General features: G+C 43.3%; 1 protein-coding gene across 1 annotated transcript in view; it reads right to left on the bottom strand.

Annotated features, from left to right (window-relative positions):
• The window catches only part of LOC114040387 (glucagon-like peptide 1 receptor), a gene marked incomplete at its 5' end in the record, with an annotated part of 30,580 nt that extends 14,620 nt beyond the window's left edge, over positions 1–15,960 (bottom strand). The window contains 4 exons of the mRNA XM_027858481.1: positions 10,226–10,385; positions 13,044–13,197; positions 15,204–15,310; positions 15,848–15,960. Coding sequence (XP_027714282.1) covers positions 10,226–10,385; positions 13,044–13,197; positions 15,204–15,310; positions 15,848–15,960 — 534 coding nt within the window. The remainder of the gene's footprint in view (positions 1–10,225; positions 10,386–13,043; positions 13,198–15,203; positions 15,311–15,847) is intronic.
• Between the last annotated feature and the right edge of the window lie 8,589 nt (positions 15,961–24,549).

Raw genomic sequence — 24,549 nt, 5'->3', positions numbered from 1 at the left:
TGTGTTAGGCAAAAGGATGATCAGAGACTCACTAAATCTCAGGGGCCAGTTAATCTATACCAAATGAAGACTCTCTCTCTCTCTCTCTCTCTCTTCATATATATAATATATATATATACACATATATATGTATAGACACATATATACATATCCATCTAGATATACATACACGTATGTATACATATACCTGCATACATACATACATGTTATATATGTATATGTGTATATATCATATATATCATATATACACACACACACATATATATACAAACACACATATATCCATATCCCCATCTTGGAGTCTGGTGATATATAGCTATAGATATGGAAGTATACATACACATATACACATATTGTATATTAAATATAGGATATCTAGCCATATATATCAATATATCTATAGCTATCTATTTATCCACCAATCATTAGACTTCCAGCTGGGGACTTCATTATAAGTTAGGGCTGAGACTTAGGGATGTCTGTACTTACACATCTCTCTCTAGCACTGTATCTTTGTGAGTCTTTCTGATTATGTTTATGTATTGATGTCTCTTTCTCTGAACCTCGTCTGTCTCTATCTTTCTCTGTGAGACTCTGTTTCTCTCTGCTGTCTGTTTTCAGGAAAGGTGAGGATGTATATTTAGGTGTGCAGGCATGGATACATGTCTGTATATGTCTTTATGACATTTCCTTCTGGGGATATTTCTTTTATTTGTTTAATATTTATAATAATATTTAACATTTAATATATATGTAATAATTCATTGCATGACAATAAAAATATAATATTAAAATATGTTCATATTTATTAGCCTAGTTGAAGGGAAAGGAACAAGCATTTGTTAAGTGCCTACTATGTTTCAGGTACTGTGCCAAGTGCTTTGCAAATATTATCTCATTTGATCATCACAACAACCTTGGGAGGTAGATCTTATTATCACTGCTCCTCTCCTCATTTCAGGAAACTGAGGCAGAGGTTAAGTGACTTGACCAAAGTCACACAGCCAGTAAGTATCTGAGGCTGGATCCTTTAGGCCCAGTGTTCTATCTACTGTGCCACCCAGCTGTTAAAAGGCAGCTGTAGCATAGTACCTAGGGAGCCATGAAGACATGGTTTTAGGTCCTGTCTCTGACACACTAGTTAAGTCACTATAATCTCTTACTGTTCTAGGCAACTCTCTGAGGCTCTAATGCTAATATGCATTGATGGAGGGAATTTCCTTCCTAGGCATTCTCTATATCAGTGAAATAAGAAGTCCTGTCTCATTTTCTATTTTGACTAGTGACATAAAGTAGTCTGGTAGTTTGGTAGTTGGTCTAGCCCTAAATCTATAAATTAATTTAGACAGTAAAATAATTTTTTAGGGACAGCTAGGTGGTACAGTGGATAGAGTACTGGCCCTGGAATCAGGAAGACTCATCTTCCTGAGTTCAAATCCAGTCTAAGACACTTACTACCTGTGTGACCCTGGGCCAAGTCACTTAACCTCTGTCTGCCTCAGTTTCCTTATCTATAAAATGATCTGGAAAAAGAAATGGCAAAACACTTTAGTATCTTTGCGAAGAAAACCCCAAATGGGGCCATGAAGAGTCAGACATAACTGAAATGACTGAACAACAAAAAAAATTTAATCATATTGGGATAGGTGAATATTTCTTCAATTATTTAAGCCAGAGGATATGTCTGAGACAGGAGACCCTTTGGCCTTCACTATTGTTATCACTATTACCACCATCACCATCAGAAAACCCTTTTCCTGGTCATCTTTATGCACAGGCCAGGATCCAAGAAAAAATCATATTTTTTAAAATAGGGGACTTATACTTTTATAGTACTTTCATGTTTATAAAACACTTTCGTCGCTATAATCCTACAAAGTATGCAGGGTATCATCATCCCCATTTTCCAGAGCAGAAAACTGAGACCCAGAGTGATTAGGTTCCTTGTCCAAAGTCACACAACTACTGAGCCTGAGCCAAGATTTGAGCTGGAGTATCCTGACTCCAAGTCTAAAGTTTTATCCCATTCTATTATTCTACCCCTGCTTTTAAGAGAAAGTTCTTCCTGAATACTGGGGGACAGATATGGTGAGCTCCAAAAGTCATTTCCAGGTCTAGGACAAAATAGATGTCCAAGGTTTCTACTTTCTTCTCCTCTGTCTCCACCCCGCTGCTCCCCACTACTACCATCTCACTCTGGATGAAGGGCAGTCTACTAAAAATGGATATTCAGGTGACCAAGGGGTTGAGGATTTGGGAAGAGGAGAAGGCATAGATAGTGGGAGATTCGGTATCCAGTTGCTATTATCAACCAGGCCTAGTGACCTTTGCACTTGCAAAGTCCTCTTAACAAAGCCTTTTGTTTTCTTATTTTTAATTTTTTTTAAACACACAGAGAGAAAGCTCTGCCCTGACTAGGAAGCACTACAAATTCTCTGCTGTATTTATCTTTTTTTTTTTTTCACTTAGAAAACAGAGGAACCAGGCTAGGGGGAGGGGGGCCATAAATGGGGAGTGGGGGGAAGATTTCAACTGGAAATAAGAAAATGAAACTCATTCAGGAAAATTATGATTCTCTGGCACTTTAGTTCTCTCTCAAAGCTACCAAACCATACTCTGGCTTCAACCTACACAGCTGCCTTTGGTAGTAATTAAACATGGGATTTTGGGTTTTGGTAGGTTCTGTTGACATTCCTCAGTTTCTGAAATCTGCCTAATGATAACGACCAAGCATGATCTTTAAGAACCCATGAGGAAATGCACCTTCTTCCCTTCTCTGTAGAGTTGGGGGTGTACAGGTATGGAATGCTGCATATACTTGATTTTGTGTTAGTAGGTTTTATTTTAAAAAATTTCCTCTCTTCTTCTTCCTTTTCTTCTTCCTTTGTCTCTCTCTCTCTCTCTCTCTCTCTCTCTCTCTCTCTCTCTCTCTCGTTACACAGGATTGTTTACTGATGAGAGGAAAAGAAAGGGGAGGAAAAGATAGATTTAGACATGACGGTGAGATTAAAAACAAAAAATATCAATGATTTTTTTTAATCCTTAACTTTAGCAGCAGCCTATAGTTTCTCAAACTGCCCTGACTTTGCAAGGTTGACTGCCCATTTGGGGTCTCCATTGGGCTCTATCTCTCGAATATCTTCTCTTTTGAGGTGAAAGAGAGAAGAAACCTCAGAGATAAAGGGAGAAAGAGCTGTTATTTACACAGGTTAGAGGTACATTGTGTGGGAGAGAAGGGAGCCTTGCTGTCTCTCCTCCAGTTGAACAGCCACTTTCTCCTTCAAATGTGATAGATCAGGAGACCTTGTTTTGTTTCCCAACCAGTCTTCCTATCCACCATCAAGCCCCTTTGACACTTGGTCTCTCTGTCTTCACCTGGTCCCTCTCCACTGCCTTTGTCTGCCTTCTGGTCTCCATGGTGATAGGGCACTGATAATGATGATGCTATTTCTCAGAAGGGACAGATACCCTGTGGTTTGTCTCATTCACTTTTAGGAGAGTTTTGCCTTGGCCATCAGCCAGGTGGAGATTGGTTAGCTTATCTTAACTGAGTCCCAAGGGTCCACTCTCCTGTACACTACTGGCTACTCCTAGCAGATCAGGCTGCAGGGATCATAGGATCAAAGATTAACAGCGGGGAGGAACTTTGGAATTCATCTAATCCAACCCCCTCATTTAAAGATGAGGAAACTGAGGCCTGGAAAGATTAATTAACTTTCCCAAGGTTATATAGACAATCAGGATTTGAACTGACTCCTTCCATTGTGCCTTGGTGACTTTTTTTGGAATCCAGGTCTAAGAGACCTGTAGACTTGAAGCAGAAAAGGGGGAAGGAAAAAATGGGGAGGGAGGTATTAGGGAGAAATTTAGAGAGGTCTCAGCTTTCTCCCTCAATGGATCCTGAGCCCTGAGGAGACATGACCTGGGACTTGGAGAACTGTCAGGCTGAGGGGCAGGATGATTGAGTAGAAAGACCACTAGACCAAGATAGTAGGGTGATGCCCTAACTCTGTCACTAAATCATTAGCTATGTGATTCTTGGCAAAGTCACTTGAACATTCTGGGCCTGAGTTTCCTTATGTGTGAAATGAGGGGCCAGAAAAGAACTCAGGTCATTTTGGCCAACCCTCTCATGTTAATAGATGCAAAATTCCAGGCCCAGAGAGGTTAAGGGATTTGCCTGAGATCTCACAGCTAGTATAACAGAAGAGTCAAGACTCAAACCCATCTTATCTGACTCCAAATACTGTCTTCCTTTCAAGCTCCTATACGTTTATACCAGATCACAGATCTCAAATCTGCATACACAGACACACACTCACACTCACACACCTAGCCCCCTTTATTCCAGGCTGTTTAAAGACCCACAATTGATATTATGTTTTGCTCTATTTTGTTTAGGCAAATAGTGAATCTGATGTACTAATCCTAGGTAATAATGTCAACAGAAAAGTTGCAAATAAATCTGAAATGTTGAACTTGTGACCCCTGGGCTAAGTGGCTGTCTTGGGTTCCTTCCATTTCCATAATTCTGAGATGGGGTGGATGGTCATTTCCCTTCTCTGTGGCAGTTCCCAGGCTGATGAGCTTTCCTGCCCTCCCTCCTATTTCTCAACCTTGCAGATAGCTTCTGACCTCCTCACTCAATTGAAGCTGCCCTCTCTGAGGTCACCAGTGGTCTCTTAATTGCTAATTCTGAAGATCTCTTCACAGCCATCATCCTTCTTGACCTCTCGGCTGCATTCGACACTGTGACTTCCCCTCTCTCCGGAGATATTTTGCCGTCTCTAGTTTTCCACGACATTACTCTCTCCTGGGTCTCTTTCTTTCTGGCAGCTCCTTCTCAGTTCTCTGGATCCTCATCCATGTCCCATCCCCCTTACTTCTCACAAAGGCTCTGCCTAGAGGCCTCCTCTATTTTCTTTAGACTCTCTTTCTTGATGATTTTTTCAATTTCCTTGGGTTCAATTATCATCTCTATGCAGATGACACCCATATATCCGTGCCTCCTCTCTCTCCTAAGCTCTGTTCTCATATCATCTGTTGGGCATCTCCAATTGTTGCCCTATGGGTATCTGAAACTCAGCATGCCCCAAGAGGAATTCATTATCTTCCCCCCACCCACCCCCAACACCTCCCCATTTGTTCCTCTTCCAAACTTCCCCTTCATCCTTCCAGGCACCTCAGTTTGCAATCTCAGAGTCATTTCTTGACTCTTCTCTCTCCCCGTGCCCCACATTCAATCAGTTGCCAAGTATTCTTGAGTTAATCTATGCAACATCTCTTGCATTTGTCCTCTAGTTTCTACTCATATAGCAACCTCTTTATTTCAAGCCCTGGATAATCTCTTAATAATTTATCCAGCTTTCAGTCTTATTCCTTGCCAATTTATCCTCCACAGAACTGCTAAAATAATCTTCTTAAAGCACAAATCTAAACATGTCACTCCCCTCCTCAAGAACCTTCCATGCCTCCCTCCTACTGCCTTCAAAACAGGATTTTTTTTTTTTGTGAGGCAATTGGGGTTAAGTGACTTGCCCTGAGTCACATAGCTAGTGAATGTTACCGGTCTAAGGCCAGATTTGAACTCAAGTCCTCCTGATTCCAGGGCTGCTACTCTATCCACTGTGCCACCTAGCTGCTCCCAAAACAGGAATTCTTAACCTAGGGTTCATGAACTTAAAAAAAAAAGTATTTCAATATATTTGGTTTCCTTTGTAATCCTATGTATTTTATGCATTTAAAAACATTATTCTGAGGAATCCATAGGCTTCTCTAGATTTCCACAAAGGAGTCTATGACATAAAAAAGTTTAAAAATCCCTGGACTAGAATAAAATAAAAATTCCTCAGTTTAGCATTTAAATTCTTTCATAACTTATTTTGATTGCCTATACTTATTTGTTACAAAGGAGGACTTTCAATTTTTAGGGATGAGGGAAGAAATGTGGAGGGAAAGAGGAGGGATAATGATGGAAGGAAGGAAGGCAGGAAAGAAAGAAAAAGAAAGAAAGAAAGAAAGAAACAAAGAAACAAAGAAGCAAAGAAACAAAGAAACAAAGAAAGAGAAAGGAAAGAAGGAAGGAAGGAAAAGGAAAAGAAAGGAAGGAAAAGAATTAAAGTAGGGAGACAGGGAGGGAAGGAAGGAATGAAAAAAGGAAGGATTAGTGAAATATTTAAAAATACACAGAATGGGATTCAAAAAAGCAGAGTAGTGTGGGTACTACAGTGTTAAATTTAATATGTACTTAAAACAAGCTGTATGTAATATATTCATGGTCTCTAAATAATCCTCTTTTTATTATGTTTGTTGATGTTTTCTAGTTCATTTTAAAAAAATAGACACAAAGTTCTTTCCAATCTGGCTCCAGCTTGCCTTTCCAAGCTTACAGTCCATTACTTCTCTTCATGAACACTATGTTCCAGCCAAATTGACCTACTTGTGCCTTGTACACACCATCTTCCACCTTGGTTCCTTTGTATAGGCTGAGCCCCCTGCCTCGAATGCACTTTCTTTTTTACCTCTGCCTTTCAGAACTCCTAGCTTACTTCAAGCCTCAGTTCATGGGCCACCTCTATAAGAAACCTTTCCTGAGCCTCTTAGTTTTTGTGTTTCCTCCCTCTTCTTGAAATGATCATATATAGACTTATCTGTTCACATGTTATAATCCTGGTCCTTCCTTCACCCCTTAGAATGTAAACTCCCTGAAGGCAGGGACTTAAAAAAATTTTTTGTTTTTGTTTTTGTCTTTGTATTCTCAGGACCTAGCACAGTGGCTTTGCACACAGTAGAGCTTAACAAATGCTTGATAGATTGGGTTCTTACTCTTGGGCAGCTCTAGATGAAATCAAAGAGGTGTAGTCAATTCACCGGGCACATATAAGAACTTATAAAGGAACATGTTGAGGGTCTAATAAACCGCCAAGGAGGCTAAAGTAATACAAAATAATACTGAGATTTGAGCCGGGTAGGGTCAATCTAAGGCGTTTTCCTGGGCAGATGAGTTCCCTTCCAGGACAAAGAGGCAGCCATGAGCAAATCACTGGAGCAGAATCCAGACAGAAACAAAAAATGAGCCTAGATAAATAGTGCTAGGTTTGAGAGGGCCTTGAATGGCAAGTGGAAACGGGGCCATGAGGTTTTGGACAAGGGAATGACATGTGGACACAATGTTTGTGGAAGATTAATCTGTCCATTTTGTGCAGAGAGGATTGGAGTGAGGAGAGCCTGGAAGCTGGGAAGCCAGTTCTGTTAACCAGACTGTTAACAACAGTCCAGGGCAGAGATAATGGTAGCAAGTACATGGAGGAAAAGGCCAATCTAAGAAACACAAAGTTGGAGGAGTCCTTAGATATTATCTCGTCCGGGGGTTCTTAACTTGGATTCTGTAAACTTTTTTCTTAATGGTTGATAGCTATGTTTCAATAGAATTGTTTTCCTTTGTTAATCCTATGTATTTAGTTTTATGAATTTAAAAACATTAATCTGGAGAAAGGGTGCATAGCCTTCATCAGATTGCCAAAGAAGTACAGGACCAAGGGTGTGCTGGAGCCAGCTCCAACCAACCCTTGAAGAAAGCAATTGTTATAATTTCAGTGTGAGCATTTACACCTCTGAAATCAGCAAATGCTGCAAATGAGGACTTGATTTTATTGTTTTGTTAATTAGCTAGACTTAAGGAAGTGATGGAGAAAATGTTAGTAATACAGATCAAACTTAAAAGTATGTCCTGTGTGCTACTTTCCCCTCTCCCTCAGAGAGCTAGATGTTAAACGTTTACCCACATACCCCAGCCTAGGACACAAAAAAAGTTAAAGTCTCTTAATAATCCATTCCTCTGTTTTTTTTAGGGTTTTTTTTTTTTGTGGGTGAGAAGACAGAGACCCAGAGAGGGGAAATGATTGGCCCATGATCACTCAAGTCAGGTCGTCAAGTCAAGACAACAAGCATTTATTAAGCATCTGCTGTGTGCCAGGCACTAAGCTAAGCACTCAGGCAGTAAGTAGCAGAAGCAATCCTAAAACCCAGCTCTTCTGACTGAAAATCATCCAGTATTCTTTGCAGGGCACTGTTGTTCTTTTGAAGGAAGGGTGAGGAGTTGATGGATGGGTGGTGGGGGTGCAAGGGAGAGAGAGTCTGATGTCACTCTGAGACTGGAGCACAGGGAGACTGAACTGCAGACAGTAATTGGGAAGACAGGAAGAGAGGGGACAGACTGGGGGAGGAGGATGAGCTGAGGTTACAAACAAGACAATAGGGAGGTGGAGTGGAAAGGGATGGGATATTTTTTTTCCAAGTGTTGTCACCAACAAAATTTTCTCAGTTAAAGGAAGGAAAAGAATAAGCATTTATTAAGCACCCACTATATGCCAGGTAGGCTGCTAAGCACTTTTACAAATATTATCTCATTTGATCCTCACAACAACCCTGTGAGGTAGGTACTACTATTATTAGCCCCATTTTACACTTGAGGAAACTGAGGCAAACAGAAGTGAAGTGACTTGCCCAGGGCCACACAGCTAGTAAAGTATTGGATTTTAATTCAGGTCTTCCTGATTCCAGACCCAGAACTCAAGTTAGCTTTAGGAGGCTCTCAAACCCTATCTCCCTTTCCTGTCCACCCCCCATAATCCCCCAACCTGACCCACCCCCCACTCCCCTCAGGTGAGTCTTTGCATGGTGAAAGGCAGAAGCACAACCAGAAATGTTCCAGCAAAAAAAAGGACACAACAATGATCAGCAAACTTTTTTGGCTAAAACATTTCCAGCTGGGCTCCTTTCATACTCATTGCTCCTTTCCAGCCACCCCACCCCATCCCCTAATCTTCTGCTTCAGGCCTCCTGTCACATCAGCTACCTCAGCCCTTTGAATTTCCCCAGACCTCCCTTCCCATCCACCAGAAACCAAGAAAGCCCATCTCTGCACGGTCTGATTCTCCCCGCTTCCGTTCTAAGACCCAGCAGGGAGAGCAGATTTTGTTGGGTGATGGGGGAAGTTAAGCCAGTCTTCCCACCCTTCTCAGGTGAAACAAAGCACAGATAAACACACCTGTGGCCTCAGACTCTCTCAGGAGATCCCCTCCCCCAAAACATACACACTAGCCAATTCCAAGGTCTCACAGTGCCCTATCCTAGAAAGAAACTTCCTCTTCTTATTCCCAGCTCCCAGGATTGGCCATTCCTTTGACCCATTTGGATGCTAAGAGATGGATCTGGAGAGACGGTGGCCCCTCCCTGTGGGGTGAAGGGATTCTTGGATGAGGACTATGATCTCGAGTGGGGTTGGGGAGTCCCCCAGATGAAGGCTCTTCTTCCAAGAAGACCTAGTGAAGTGGGGAAGTGGAGACTGGACCTTCTGAAAAGGATGTGACTATGGGGTGGGGGTAGCAGGCATGAGCTGGCATGAAGGAACTTAAGAGTCAGGAGAGGTGAGTACAAGTCCTAGCTCCCACACATACGACTGTGGGTTAGACACTTTACATTTCTGGGCTTTAATCTCTTCAGCCATAAAAATGGTGATAATAATTACAATGGAGAGGTAATGTGCCATAGTGGATAGAGAGCTGGCCTCAGGGTCAGAAAGACCAGGGTTCAAGTCCTGCCTTTAACATATACTGGCCGTGTGACCCCGGGCAAGTCACTTAAACTTCCTGTGCCCCAGGCAACTCTCTTATCTATAAATTGCAGAGCACATACAGATCTCAGTTGGTGAAGGGAAGTTTCACACTGGGAGATCCTCCCACTGTAATCATGGGTTTGTTTCTCTGTCCCCCTCTACCCCATTCAGCCTCCTCAAATCACTATGCTACCGACCTCACTGGTTTGTTGTAAGGAATGGCTTCTGTAAAACTCAAAATGCAGCAGAAATACCAGTTGTTAAATTCTCAGCCCAGTAACTATGCCCCCAAAGGGATGTGCCAACCATCCATCACCCTATTCCTAACTGTAAGCTTCCTCAGCACGAGGACTATTTCATTTATCTTTGCAGCTTCATCTCAACTCTTGGCATGAAGGTCTGTTGGATGGGGGTAGAGGTGGTGGATGAAGCCCTAAAGACCCATGATCCAGTTGTGTGGGAAGAGGCAGGTGGAATATGACTGTCTTAATATGTCTCCTGCCTCATACCTCCTGGCAGCAAGGTCCCCACAGGGAGGACCTGCAGTTTGCTATGGGATAACCCTGAGCGACCTAGGCACCAGCCTCCTTCCCCCACGCACCCCCTTACCCCAGCCAATGAATACGTAGAGTCTGAAGACCCTCTGTTCAGAGAAGACAGACAGCACAAGCAGGGTGTACAGGTAGATGCCCTCTACCAGAAGCCAGTAGTAGTTGGCGGCCACACAGTACTGCATCATGATAAACACCAGGCGGCAGCTCAGGGACTCCTGTGGAAGGGCAAGACCCACATCAGTACTCATGGCTGAATAAGTCTTTGCTGCAGTAAACCTGGAGCTCCCCTATGCCAGGATCTGTGTCTTTCCCATCATACCTGGAGCTTCTGGAAGGCAAGAACTACATCTTCCTTCCCCCACCTCTTCCACCAAGTCTGAAGGTTCCCTAGGGAAACCATAGGGACTATATATACCCCGTAAGACTAGAAGCTCCTTGAAGGCAGAGAAAGCCATTCCATAAGACTGGAAGTTCTCTGAGGGCAGGGACAAAATCTCCCCCATCCTAACATTGGAGGCTTGCTAAGGACAAAGACTATTTCCCCCATAATCTTGGAGGCCCCCTGACCCAGGAACTCATGAGACTAGAAACTCCCTGAAAGTGAAGACTTTATTTCTTACTTTCCCCATATCTTCTTAGACTCAGTATATGGAACTCACTTTCATTATTAGGCAGTATAATGTAGTGCAATGGTTTCTCAAGGTGTGGTCTGGGGACTTAGAAAATCAAAACTATTGTTATAATAATACTAAGATTTTCTCATTTTTAATAAAGTCAATATCAATAGAGATAACCAGGAGTGTGCTAATAAATATTTAACTACTGGCTTGTAGGAGGGGGGAGTACCCATGACACATTTTTAAATTTAATATTCATAATTAATATTTTCTCCATCACTTTCTTAAGTCTAGATCTTCAACAACAACCACAATAAATAAATAAAGCCCTGATTAATTGTTGTTGTTGTTGTCCAGTCATTTCAATCACGACTAACTCTCTGTGACCCCATTTGAGGTTTTCTTGGCAGAAATACTGGAGTGGTTTGCCATTTCCTTCTCCGGCTCATTTTACAGATGAGTAAACTGAGGCAAACAGAGTTAAGTGACTTGCCCAGGGTCACACAGCTAGTAAGTGTCTGAGGCTAGATTTGAACTCAGGAAGGGAAATTTTTCCTGACTCAGGTCTGGCACTCTATCTATTGCACCACTGAGCTGCCCAGATTTGTAGTATACACCTATTTCTGAGGTATAAATGCTCACATTGAAAGTTTCATAATTGGTTCAAGTTGGAACTTCGCTTCAGCACACCCCTACACCATAAACAAAAGTCCTTTATGGGGTCCTGTGTAATTTTTAAATTAGTAAAAAGTTCCTGAAACCAAAAAGTTTAGGAACTGGTGGGATAGTGGATGGAATGCTAGACTGCTAATTAAGAAGACTTGGGTTTGAATCTTGCCTCAGACACTACCTGTATGACCCTGGACAAGTCATGTGCTTCTTTGATCCTCGGTTTTCTTACCTGTAAAATGGGGATAAAATAGCATCTACCTTACAGGAGAGTGGTGAGGATCAAGTGAAATGACTTTTTAAAAAACTTCGCTCACAGTAGCAGCCCACCACCATCAGATCTTTTCTGATCACCCCTCCCCTCAGCTGCTAGTCGTCTCCCTGCCTAAACGTTGATCTCATTAGCAAATGATTATCAAATATTATCAGCTATCAAATTATTTATTATCAAGTAATTATTTTGATCAAATTATTAGCATTAGCATTATCAAATAATTAGCATAGTTTCTTAGTAAATTATTGTTCCCTTCCCTCCATCAAAATGACCTTGTGGTTATTTTGTATACTTTTTATATATATTTATATGTGCACATATTGTTTTCCCCAATAGAATGTAAGATTCTTGAGGCAGGCACTGTATCATATGATAAGAGACTCAGGAAGGGACCTAAGAAGCCATTGATTGAGTCAAAGTGCTTAATTTTATTAATGAGGAAACTGAGACACAGGGAGAAGAAGTGACTTGCCTTGGGTTACAAAGCTAGTAAATTTCATTTTTATCTCTGTATTCCTAGTACCTAACACAGAGCCTGCTACACAGTAAGCGTTGATGGATATAGAAAGGATTTTGTAAACCTTAAAGTGCTATATGAACGTGACCTATCGTCATCATCTTTATCACTACTGCCATTAGCACTAGTAGTTCTAATACTACTAGCACTAGTAGTTCTAGTACTACTACTACTACTAGGATTAGGGAAGCTAGGTGGCAAAGTAAATAGGCCTAGAGGCAGGAGGACCTGAGTTCAAATCTGGCCTCAGACACTAGGACCCTCGGCAAGTCATTTAACCCTGTTTTGTTAACCTTAGTTTTGTCATCCATGAAATAAGCTGGAAAAGGAAATGGCAAACCACTTCAGTATCTTTGCTAAGAAAACGCCAAGTGGGGTCACAGAGTTGGACACAACTAATTGACAAAACAACATCTACTACTAATACTTAGTTGTCTGTCTGTCTTTGGTCCTGGAGTCAGGAAGACCTGAATTCAAATCCAGCCTCAGATACTTCCTAGCCAAGTGACCCTGGGCAAGTCACTTAACCTCTGTTTTCCTCAATTTCCTCCACTGTAAAATGGGGGTCATCATAGTACCTATGTCCCAGGTTGGTGTGAGGATTATGAGATAATATTTATAAAGCACAGTGCCTAGCACATAGTAGGTGCTTAATAAATGTTTATTCCCTTCCTAACCTTCTTTCCCCAGCTCTCTCCTCTCCCTATCTTCCCCTCACACTTCAGAACCCCCACCACCCCTCAAACCCACACCCCCATATACTTCCACACACCCCTACCCACCCCTACCCACAGACCTGATAGGAGAGGAGGCCATCCCACTGGTGATGTTGGGTAGCTGTACCATACATCCACTTCAACACAGCATCCCTGACGAACACGGACAAAGCTCGGAGGATGAAGGACATGAACAGATTCAAGTGGATGTAGTTCCGAGTACAGTGCAGATGTCTGTGGGGAAAGCATGGCCCCCAGCCCCACCACTGTCCAGCAACAGTCTCCATGTGCTGGTCTTACCTCACCCCACCCCCTTCTACCATTTCTGTGCCAGGGCAGGTCAGCATCAGCTGTCAGAGCTCCCCTGTAGACAGTCACATGGCCAAGTGTGCACATGCATGCATACACACACATGCACACACACAAAGTCATACAACAGCAATAGCAGCTAACATCTATCTATCTATCTGTATCAACTACTGCATGACTACATGTCAGACACTGTGGTAAATACTTTACCACTATCTCATTTGATCCCCACAACAACCATGGGGGGAGGAGGTGCTATTATTATCCCCATTTTACAAATGGGGAAACTGAGACAGAGAATGGTTAAGTGACTTACCTAGGGTCACCCAGCTAGTTATTGTCCATGATTGGATTTGAACTCAGGTCTTCCTGACTCTAGTTCCAACACTCTATCCTCTCTACCACACATGCATACACATACGCACAAAACACACACACACACACATACCCCCTTTCTATGTGGAGTTGAGCCAGTGAATACAAAGCAGCTCCTCTTTGAGCCCCATTGGGACTCTTCCCTTCCCCCCTCAATGGAGCAAAAGGAGCAGAACATCTGAACTGGTAATGGGTTAGGTCTAGGCTGCCTGCCTACTACTAGTCACCTAGCATATATGAAGCACCTACTGCGTGCCAGTCACTGGGTTAAGTCCTAGAGATACAAAGAAAAGCCAGACAATCCTTTATCCCTTAGGCCAAGCCCTCATCACCTTAAAAGCTCCCATTGCTCTCCACTGCCTATAGGTCAATTGCAAACTGTTCTATCTGGCATTCGAAGCCTTTAAAAAATATCTGAAGACCAACATGAATAAAGTCTTCTAGTTCTCCCCTTCCCTTGCCACCCTCTCACATCCATGTCATGCACATTCTTGACTACATTGATTGGCTCATGCTATTCTCCCCACCTAGAGAGGTTTCCTCTCTTTCCATTTACTTAAACAGATCCTAGCCATCTTTCAAAGACTAGTTTATATTCACAGGCAACAGATTAGAATGGTAACTGGAAGGGTTGAGGCTTGACCCTGGGGAAGGACTTTCTTGTGGGAGCTAATAAACACCAGGAAGGTCATCTCAGTGAATCATCAAACATGGACTGTGGAAAATGGAAAGATCAGCTATTCAACCCTTCCATTTTACAGATGAGGCCCAGACAAAGGCTTGCCTAGGATTACATAGGTAATTGGTGGTAAAGCCAAAAAGACAATTTAGGCTTCCTTAAATCTGGACTTAATTCTAGTGACCTTTCTACTATTTGTTATTTTTAAGAGATTATGGAAATCTTAAAAAAAAAACAAACCAGGAATGGGAGAGTTAGAATAAATCTACTTATTTGAAGCCTAACATGAGATTCCTAGTGTTAATGTTGTTTTTGTGGTTCAGTCATTTTCAGTCATATCCTACTCTTCATGATCCCATCTGGGATTTTCTTTACAAAGATACTGGAGTGGTTTGCCATTTACTTCTCCACTGGATTAAGGCAAACAGAGGTTAAGTGACTTGCCTAGGGTCAGCCAGCTAGTAAACATCTGAGGCCAGATTTGAACTCAGGTCTTCCTGACCCTGGGTGGAACACTTTATCCACTTAACCACCTAGCTGCCTCCTTTCTAGCATAATAGACACTCAATAAATGCTCACTGATTTTATTTTAGTCTGGTGAAGAGAAGATGGACCTTCCCAGAAGCGTTCCTTAGGATTGGAGAATTAGAACTAGAAGGATCCTCAGCCCCCCCCCCCCAAGATCATAAATGATGAACTGAAGCCCAGAAAGGGGATTCAAACCCAGCTCTTCTAACTCCAAACCCATCATGCTTCTTACTATAACACTCCCTTGCAAAGTCAGGGGCAGGCTTCTCTACAGCAGTAGAGAAGATCCCACCCCACTCTCCCCCTCCTGACTCTCAACCACTTTTCCTGCCCAGTTCCCATTAGTTACCTGAATCGAAGGAGGATGGCCGTGGCGATGACCAGGGCTGAGAAGGAGAGTGCATAGCCCACAGTGTAGATGATAGTGAAAGACAGAAGCTGCTCCTCAGGGTGGCTCTGTTGTGGGCGGGGGTTTGGGGAGGGGCAGGGTCAGGGACAGGGCTGTTACTTCTAATCCCATTCTCCTCCCCACTCAGACCAGCATGAATGACAGTGATCTTCTCTAGCTGTGGTACATCTATCTGGTCCATAGAGGCTACCTGGGACCGAAATCATCCACAACTTTGGCCCCACTCCTTGCCTACTCCCTTGGATCACAAGAGTGAGCTTTTGATTTAAGGGATGAGAGAGACAGAGGAAGACAGTTGTCTGCGTGTTCCAGGGACACTACAAGTGGTCTCTCCAGTAGGGGGGAGAGTACCTACTGGAGCAGGACAGCTCACCCCAGTGACCCAGAATGTATTCTATGCACAGAACCTGGAAGTAGGGAATGGATGATGATCCAGGTGAACTCATGTCTTCCCAGAGCCTTCCATCACGGGCTGATGTCTTGTCCTGCTTCCTTCCCACATACAAGTGGATCACTCTGTTCCCCTCTCCTGTTATTATCCACTTGTCCTTCCCTTCCCCCAGTCTGTTCACAGCCCAGCTTACCTCTTCTGACTTGTTCTCACACTCTGACAGATCCCTCCAGGGCATGCTGGAGTTTTTGTCCTGTAGCCAAATGCCCTCACTGGTGCAGAATCGATACACGTGTCCTTGGGACACTGAGAAGGGAGGGAAGATCCAGGGAGATGGACAAGATGGAAATATGAGGAGAGGAGACAGGATGAGAGGGGAAGGGAGACCCAGGGAGATGGACAAGATAGAAATAAGGGGAGAGAAGGAGATATGGGGATGAGGGGAGATACAAGATAGGGAGGGATAGTGATATGAGAGAGAGGGACACATGGGGAGGAGGAATGGCACAGGGAGATGGGTAGGGAGAAAGATATATGGAGAAGAAGCACAAGGAAGTGGGGGGAGGAGATACAGGAAGAAGGAGAGACAGAGATTGAGAGAGATGGAAATATGGGAGAGAGGAAGATATAAGGAGGAGTAGAGACAAGGAGGGATGGAGATATTGGGAGACAGACAGGAAGTTGGGGAGATAGGAAATATGGGGAGATGGATAGGAGACATGGAGATAGTGGTGAGAAAAATGGGAGATGAAGATATGGGAAGAAATGGAAATTTGAGGATACAGGAGAAGATTATGAAAGAGAGGATGATTGAGAGAGCATGGAGAAATAGGCAGAGATGGAGATATGGGAAAATAGGGACAGAAAGATGTTGTTAGCTACCAGAAAGAACACAGATCCTAGCTTGTGTCTCCCCTCCACAGGCCAGGATAAGTAATTAGGTAATTAGGTGCCTCACATACTCCCTGCCTCCAATCTCCAACTCAAAGGACAGTGCATTCCTCTCTCCCCCTTTCCCTTCTTCAATTCCCTAGTCCAGATTCCCATAGGTAGGATCAAAAGTGCCAAATCACTAATGAAAAATCTTCCCACCCCCATCTTAGTCCTCCCAATCCGATCCTCCTTTCCCCTGAGTGGGAAGTGAGCCTTTTTCCTCTGACAAATACTCCCACAGCAGCCTCAGACCTTCTCTGACCCCTTTCCTGACAGAGATGCCCTTGACTCTGGTCTTCTTCAAAAACACACCAACATCATGGGTAGGAACAGTTCTGTGGATGCTGCCCATGGCTGGAGGAGGGATGGGGAGGGGACAATGGCAGGAATGGTGAAGTGTGTGTGGGCAAGGATGATGGAGGAATAAGGAGGAGGCAGAAAAGGCCAAGGCATCTCAAGGAAGTAGAGGAGAGAGAGGAGAGAAAGGACAAACAACCCTTGAGATAGAAAGACCCGGAGATGAGGGAAATACAGAGAGTGGAAGTTCAGAGGAGCAAGCTAGCTGGGTTTGTTTAAGGTGGAGGACCCCTCAGGGGAAGATTTTTAGACTCTGTCTCCTTTTCTTTTGCTCCTAACCATCACAATTGGCATTTGTTAAGAGGTAGTTTGGTGCCAACAGGTCTTTAATGAGACAAGCCTTTTCCACATCCCTGCTCACGGCTTCTTAATCACACCCACTAACGACTTAATCACTGCTCTGAGGGGAGCAAGCTGGCCAGCCCCCATTACCGCCTGTCATGCTTCCTCTGAGACACATTAGGTCAGTGTCTACCTCCTGCTCTTTTCCACAACGTGTCCTGAGTAATTGCTGTAGGCAAAGCTTTGTGCTGGATTCTGTGGGAGATAGAGTGGAAAAGAAACAATTCTTATGTCTCCCATACTGATGGTGGAGTCTCAGCCCCTGACCTCAGGAAGCCTTCAGCCCCCACTCCTCTGTGTGTGTGTGTGTGTGTGCGCGCGCGCACGCGATGTACAGATGTACACAGCAACATGACAAACAAAAAAGCATCATATAAATCGAAGGAAAGGGCATATTGTTCATCACTAAGCCTAGAATATACTCCATACTAGCCCTCCCCACCGCCCACCGCCCACCGCCCATGCCATGGTTGAAGGTTCCCTCTTCCCTGCAAGGCCGTCTATACATGGATGCTTTCTCCAAGGTAATTAGCTATTTCAATTGGTAGATAAAATGGCATTTTCTCAGTCCTTACATTCTACTGGAGAATACAGATGTTAAGTAAATAAAGATAATTGAGGATAGAGAGAATGCTAACAAATGGGGGATCAAAAGAGTAGGAGGTGGTATCTGAACTGAGCCCACAAGGAAGCTAGGGATTCTTCAAGGAATAGGTAAATAGGGAGAGGATGCCAGGTATGGGGAAAGGGGAAGGGCCATCTGTGTAAAGGGCAGAACGTTTATTCATTCAAAGAACAAGTGATCTGGAATGTAAAGTTCACAAAGAACAGTAATATAAAAGAAGTCTAGAAATATAGGAGGGAGCCAGATTGTAGAGAGCTTTACATGCCAGACTGAGGAATCTATATTTTATCAGGCAGCTAGATGGCACAGTAGACAGAGAGTTGGACCCAGAGTTAGGAAGACCTGAGATCAAATCCACCTGAAGACACTAACTAGCTGTGTGACCCTGGGTGAGTCAATTAATCTCAGTTTCCTCATCTATAAAATGGGGTAATATAGTTGGACTTGTGTCCTAGGGATATTATTTTTGGCAGTTCCATGGTGGACAGATTGGAAGAGGGAAAAGAGTGGAACTGTACTGAAAGATTAATTAAGAAGCTAATACAGTAAGTACTCCAGATGAGAGAAGATGAAAGACTGAGTAGAGAGAAAGGAACAAGTTCGGGAGACAGAATCAACAAGATTTGGCAACTGATAGGATGGGGGTGGGGGGGGGGCAGAGAAGGAAGTGCTAACAGTCAAAAATGATTTGAAGATTGTGAAGCTGGTGATTGAAAGGATAGTAGCACCCTCCACAGAAATAGAGGAGTTTGGAGCAAGGGCAGGTTTAGAGAAAAGGATAATGAGTTCCATTGAGTTAAAGTGGCCAATGAGACATCCAGATTTGAGACTAAAGCTCATAAGAGAGATTGGGACTAGATATATGGATTTGAGAGTCATCTGCAGAGAGATAAAAATTGAACCCATGGGAGCAGATCCCTAAGAAGATAGAGATAGGAGGACCAGAATGGAGCCTTGGGGTCCCCCATGTTTAGTAGGTGCAAGATGGCTGATGACCCTGCAAAAGAGACTGAGAAAGAGTGCTCTGGCCAAGACGAGGACCAGTAGAAAGCAGTGTCATGGAAGCCAAAGGAGGAAAAAGTATGGAAGAGGAGGGGTTGTCAAAATGCAGGCTGGTTAGGCCAATACGGACACATAAGTCCCTTAGAAAAACAATAGGTATGATCTGATGCAGAGTGAAGTAAACAGAACTGGGAGAACAATTTCTGTAATGACATTATAGAGAAAAACAACTTGGAAAGTCTTTAGAATTCTGATCAATGTAACGAGAAAGATGAAAGATGAAATATAACACTCATGTGGCAGAGAGCTGAGACACTTAAACTGAAGAAAGACTTACATACATTTTTGGACGTGGCCAACGTGGGAATTTGTTTTGCTGGACTGAAATCTTTGTTATGAGCATTTCATTCCATTGTGATTGTTCAGTGGGGGAGGGGCAGTGAGGACAGATAATAAATGCTTGTGAAAATAAATTAATCAATTTAAGAGAATAACATTAGAGACTAGATCTGTGCTTTCATTGACAAAGGGAACTCCTAGAGGAGGAAAGTCCCTTTACAGACTCAGGTCACCTTCCAGTCTCAGAGTTGCCTACTAAAGAAACTGAGAGGTTTTTTTGTTGTTGTGTCATTTCAGTCACGTCTGATTCTTCATGACCCTATTTGGAGTTTTCTTGGCAGAGATACTGGAGTGGTTTGCCATTTCCTTCTCCAGCTCATTTGACAGATGAGGAAACTGAAGTAAACAGGGTTAAGTGACTTGCCCAGGGTCATACAGCTGGTGAGTGTCTGAGGTAGGATTTGAACTCAAGAAGTTTTCCTGACTTTGGGTCTGGCTTTCTATCCACTGCACCACCTAACTGCCAACTGAGAAGTTAAGGTTAGTATTCTCTCTGCTGCCCAGAGTCTCACTCCCACTATGTGTCAAAAGGCACACTGGAACACAGGTCATCCTGGTTCCAGGAGGATAGATCACTGGGCCTGGAGTCAGGAAGACCTGAGTTCACATCCAGCCTCAGATACTTACTAGCTGTGTGACCCTGGGCAAGTCACTTAATCTCTGCTTGCCTTACTCCACTGGAGAAGGAAACGGCAAACCCGGAGACAGAAATAGCAAACCACTCCATTATCTTTGTCAAGAAAAACCCACAGGCAGCATGGTCCACAGGGTCATGAAGAGCCAGGCAAGACTTAACAACAACTTCCTGGTTTCCAGGCCAGCTCTATCCACTCTACAAACGCTGCCTCTAAATTGCTTCTTCTGGGGAGCTGCGTCCACTGCTGTCTGGAACTTAGGGCCTCATCTCTCCTCGTCCTCTATAAAAAAGATGAACAAAGTAAAATATTAATAGTATAAAGCTCAGCTGTCACCCTCCTCTTGATTTTTATATAGAAGCCCCAAGAGAACATGCAGTAAAACTTCATTAATTTTGATTTTACTAGCTCAGAGTTTGCACGAACTTTGGGCAAGGCTGGTGCTGAAGTTAGCCATGACTTTCTCCCCGAGGAAAGGTTTCCTGAGCAAACTAAATGTGTGGCTGAGAATTTAGGGGTGAATCATTTCCTCCATTAAAGTCTTCCTCCCATGGCTACTGTGCTGTGGAGGTGACCCCTCCAACACTATCAGAGTCCATGCTCTGGCAGCGGCTGCCAAGCTACAAAGGCTTTGAGTGGCTACAGTAGCGTAGATGAGAGAGGGGTTCTGTCATGGCGGCATCCATCTAGAACTGGAGGGGATCTCTGGAACTGCTATCCAATCCAAACAACTAATTTTTAACAGAGGGGGAAACTGAGGCCTATTAAGTGATTTAGGATTATAGGATAATGGGTCTAAAGCTGAAAGGGACCTTGGAGATCCTGAGGCAGCCAGATGGTGCAGTGCATAGAGTGCTAGGAAGTCAGGAAGATCTAAGTTCAAATTTAACCTCAGATACTTACTATCTGTATGATAGCGGCAAGTCCCTTAATCTCTGTTTGCCTCAGTTTCCTCCACTGTAAAATATAATAATGGGCATCTAGGAGGTGCAATGGATAGAGCATTGGGCTTGGAATCAGAAAGACTCCTGTTCCAGAGTTCAAATCTGGCCTTAGATACTCTTCCTAGCTGTGTGACTAAGCAAGTTGCTTAACCTTGTTTGCCTCAGTTTCCTCATCTGTAAAATGAGCTGGAGAAGGAAATGGCAAACCCCTCCAGTATCTTTGCCAAGAAAACCCCAAATGGGGTCACAGAGAGTTGGACATGACTGAAATATAATGATAGCACCTGCCTCCTAGGGTGGTTATGGGAATCAACTGAGATAATATTTGTAAAGTGTATAGCACATAGTAGGTGCTATATAAATGCTAGCTACTATTATAATCATCTAGTCCCATCCCTTCATTTTACACTTAGACCCTAGTAGGTAATGGTCTATGCAGATTCCCTTTGGTCCCCTCCCCAGTCTAATTAATTTTCCACCCCTCTTGTCCAAGTGAATTTCCTAAAGTGCACGTCTGGCCCCGTCACTGCTTCTCCTTCCCCCTTTATCAACTCCCTCTTCCTTCTAAGATCAAATTAAAAAAAAAATGCTCTGCTTAGTGTTTAAAGCCCCCTCCTACCTTTCCAATGTTCTTGCATTTTACTCCCCTCCGAGTATACTGTATGATCCAGCTGCATTAACCTTCCTGACCTTCTCTGCCTTCTCACTCTGTCCCTTTTGCCTGGAATTCTCTCCTTATTTACATCTTCCTCCAGCTTTCCTGGCTGCCTTCGCGTCTCACCTCAAAATCTTACCTTCTGCAGAATCTCCCTCCTCTCCGTTTCTATCTCCTGCCAGTGCCTTCCTTCTGAGATTATTTTCTATCTACTCTGTGTGTATGTATACATACATACATATCATACGTGCATGTATACACATCCAGATATGTGCACACACATCATTTATGTATATACACATACGTACATATATGTATGATGAAGAATAGACTGGTCCCAGTGTCCTGAAATAATTCACTGGGACAGTCTCCAAGTTAAAGAAAGGCATTTATTGAGGTAACACACTCAGAAGGCCTGCTCCCATAGGAGTCAGAGCAATTAGCCAGGTTAGGAGTCTGGTCTATATACACTTTGATGGGATGGGGGAAGGGGAGCAGGAGAAGGGAGGAGGGATAAGCACTGCTCTGAAATACCTGGGATATCAGATAGTCAGGAGGTGTCTTTGTCATACAGATAAGCGAAGAGAAGAGGAAAGGGGGAAGGGCTGCCTCCTAATTGGGGGTGCTTTGTGAAAGCATACAGATAAGTCTATGGTGGGGGCATCAATATAGTCTTCTTTGATCACTTTTCTGACTGGTCACATCTTGCATCTTATGTCATATCTCACAACCTGCATCTAGCTTGCCTTTTTACCTCATCATGTATATACACACACATACACATATATACATATATGTGTATATATGGATGTATATATATGAATATATGTATATGAATATAATCTTGCACATATCTAGTTCTTTACATGATGTCTCTCTCAGCTGGAGCGCTCAGCTATCCTCACACATGGGACAGTGCCTGTGTGTTCAAATCAATCAGTCATTCAACATTCGTTGCATTAAGCAATGGATATATAAATAAAGGCAAAAACATCATCCCTCTGCCCTCTTCAGAATGTGAGCTCCTTGAGGGTAAGGACAATATTTTTTGTCTTTATTTGGATTTCCAGTGCTGAACGTATGATGAATGTTTGCCGAATGATTGACAGATTTGATCAGATGGGTCCTGTCTCATGTGAGAATACCTGGGCTCTTGCTGAAATATCTCTCTTCTCCCTAACCCCAGGTACTAGGTGATTGAAGAATGCTAAGCAGCAGGGCAGCTAGGTGGCGCAGTGGATAGAGCACCGGCCTTGGATTCAGGAGGACCTGAGTTCAAATCCCACCTCAGACACATAACACATCTTACTAACTGTGTGACCCTGGGCAAGTCATTTAACCCCCATTACCCAACTCCCCCCCCCAAAAAAGGATGCTAAGCAGCAATGTGAGAAGCAGGGAGTGCCTACCTTTACTCAGGTAATAGGAAGAATAACTAGATCATAGGAACATAGCTCTGGAACTGTAAGAGACCTCAGAGGCCCCTCCTTTTACAGATGAGGAAACTGAGGCCCAGTGAGGTTAAATGACTTGCTTAGGATTACACGGGTAGTGACACTAGAGGACTAGCCCAGCAGTGAGGTTATCAGAGGATTAATTTTTAAGTCACAACAACTCAAGGTGGAGTTGCTGCAGGATTTGCCCGGGTGGATGAAATCAGAAGAGGCAGTGAGGTGGTGCCATAGTGCACAGAGCGCTGGGCCTGGAGTCAGGAAGACTCATCTTCACTTAGTTCAAATCCGGCCTCAGACATTTACTAGCTGTGTGACCCTGGGCAAGTCACTTAATCCTGCTTGCCTCAGTTTCCCCATCTGTAAAATGAGCTGGAGAAGGAAATGGCAAACCGCTTCACTGGAAAACACCAAATGGAGTCACAAAGAGTCACAGAACAACATCTCAAAAGATCAAAACTATTGAGGAGAAGCGACTGTAGAAAAACCCAAAGTTCTTTGGAAGTGAGCATTAATTTACCATTGATATGCTAATTACAGACTATTCTTTTCCTTTCATTAAAGTAGGTCCCCTCGGGGTATTTTTGTTATCTTAGTTCTAATTACTTAAAGTCATAAAACTTCACTTTTAAAGAACCCTGTAATTTGGATTCTGTCCTCCTTTTCCAATTTAGACGGGTATTTTCTTTCCTTTTAATCTGGAAAGTAATGAGGTGCAAGGGCAAACTGAGGAAAGAATTGTGGAGTTCAGTGGGATCTGCAGCCCAGAGTCAGGAAAACAGAGCTGTTGTGAGGATCAAATAAGATAACAACTGCAAAGCCCTTAGCATAGTGTCTGGCACATAGTAGGTACTATATGTTAGCTATTATTATTAATCTTAACCATTTGGAAGACAGCACAGGAGGCCAGGGTATTATTCATTTCAGCAGCTAGACAATGCAGTCGTAGAATGTGGGAATGGTAGTTTGGAAGGCCTGAGTTCAAATATGACCTCCGACATTTACTAGCTGTGTGACCCTCGGGCAAGTCACTTAACCTCTGTCTGCCTCAGTGTCTTCAGCTGTAAAATGAAGACGATGATAGCACTTATTACCCAGGATCAAATGAGATAATATTTGTAAAGTGTTTTACAAACCTTTAAGTGCTATATAAATGCTAGTTATGATTGTCTAGACTGTCAGACTGATGACTGAGTGCCGCAGGGAGATCTTAGGGCTTAGAACTGGCAGGGACCTTCACGCCATGAAGCTGAACCCTAGGTACTCCCTCAACAGGAGGCAGAGGGACAATGGCTGGAATAAATTCATCCTGACAGACGTGGGGATGACTAATGGACCGCCTTGGCTCAGCTTCACTCAGAGCAGTGGTTGTTTATCAGAACAAGTATTTAATTGGGGCATTGTTTCCAGTGGGAGGGTCTAAATTCATGAAATATTCCTGAGCCTCCTTGGCATACACTGGGGCCCATTGCTGGCCTTGACAAGACATACCAGACTCAGAAGGGTCTGGACGTGGAAGCTCATCTTGGACAAGATGCAGGAGGAAAAATGA

The sequence above is a fragment of the Vombatus ursinus genome, unplaced genomic scaffold, assembly GCF_900497805.2.
Source record: "Vombatus ursinus unplaced genomic scaffold, bare-nosed wombat genome assembly UNPS02013051.1, whole genome shotgun sequence".
Taxonomy (NCBI): Eukaryota; Metazoa; Chordata; class Mammalia; order Diprotodontia; family Vombatidae; genus Vombatus; species Vombatus ursinus.
Note: the sequence above shows the minus strand (reverse complement) of the source record. Positions and strands in the feature narration are given on the sequence as shown.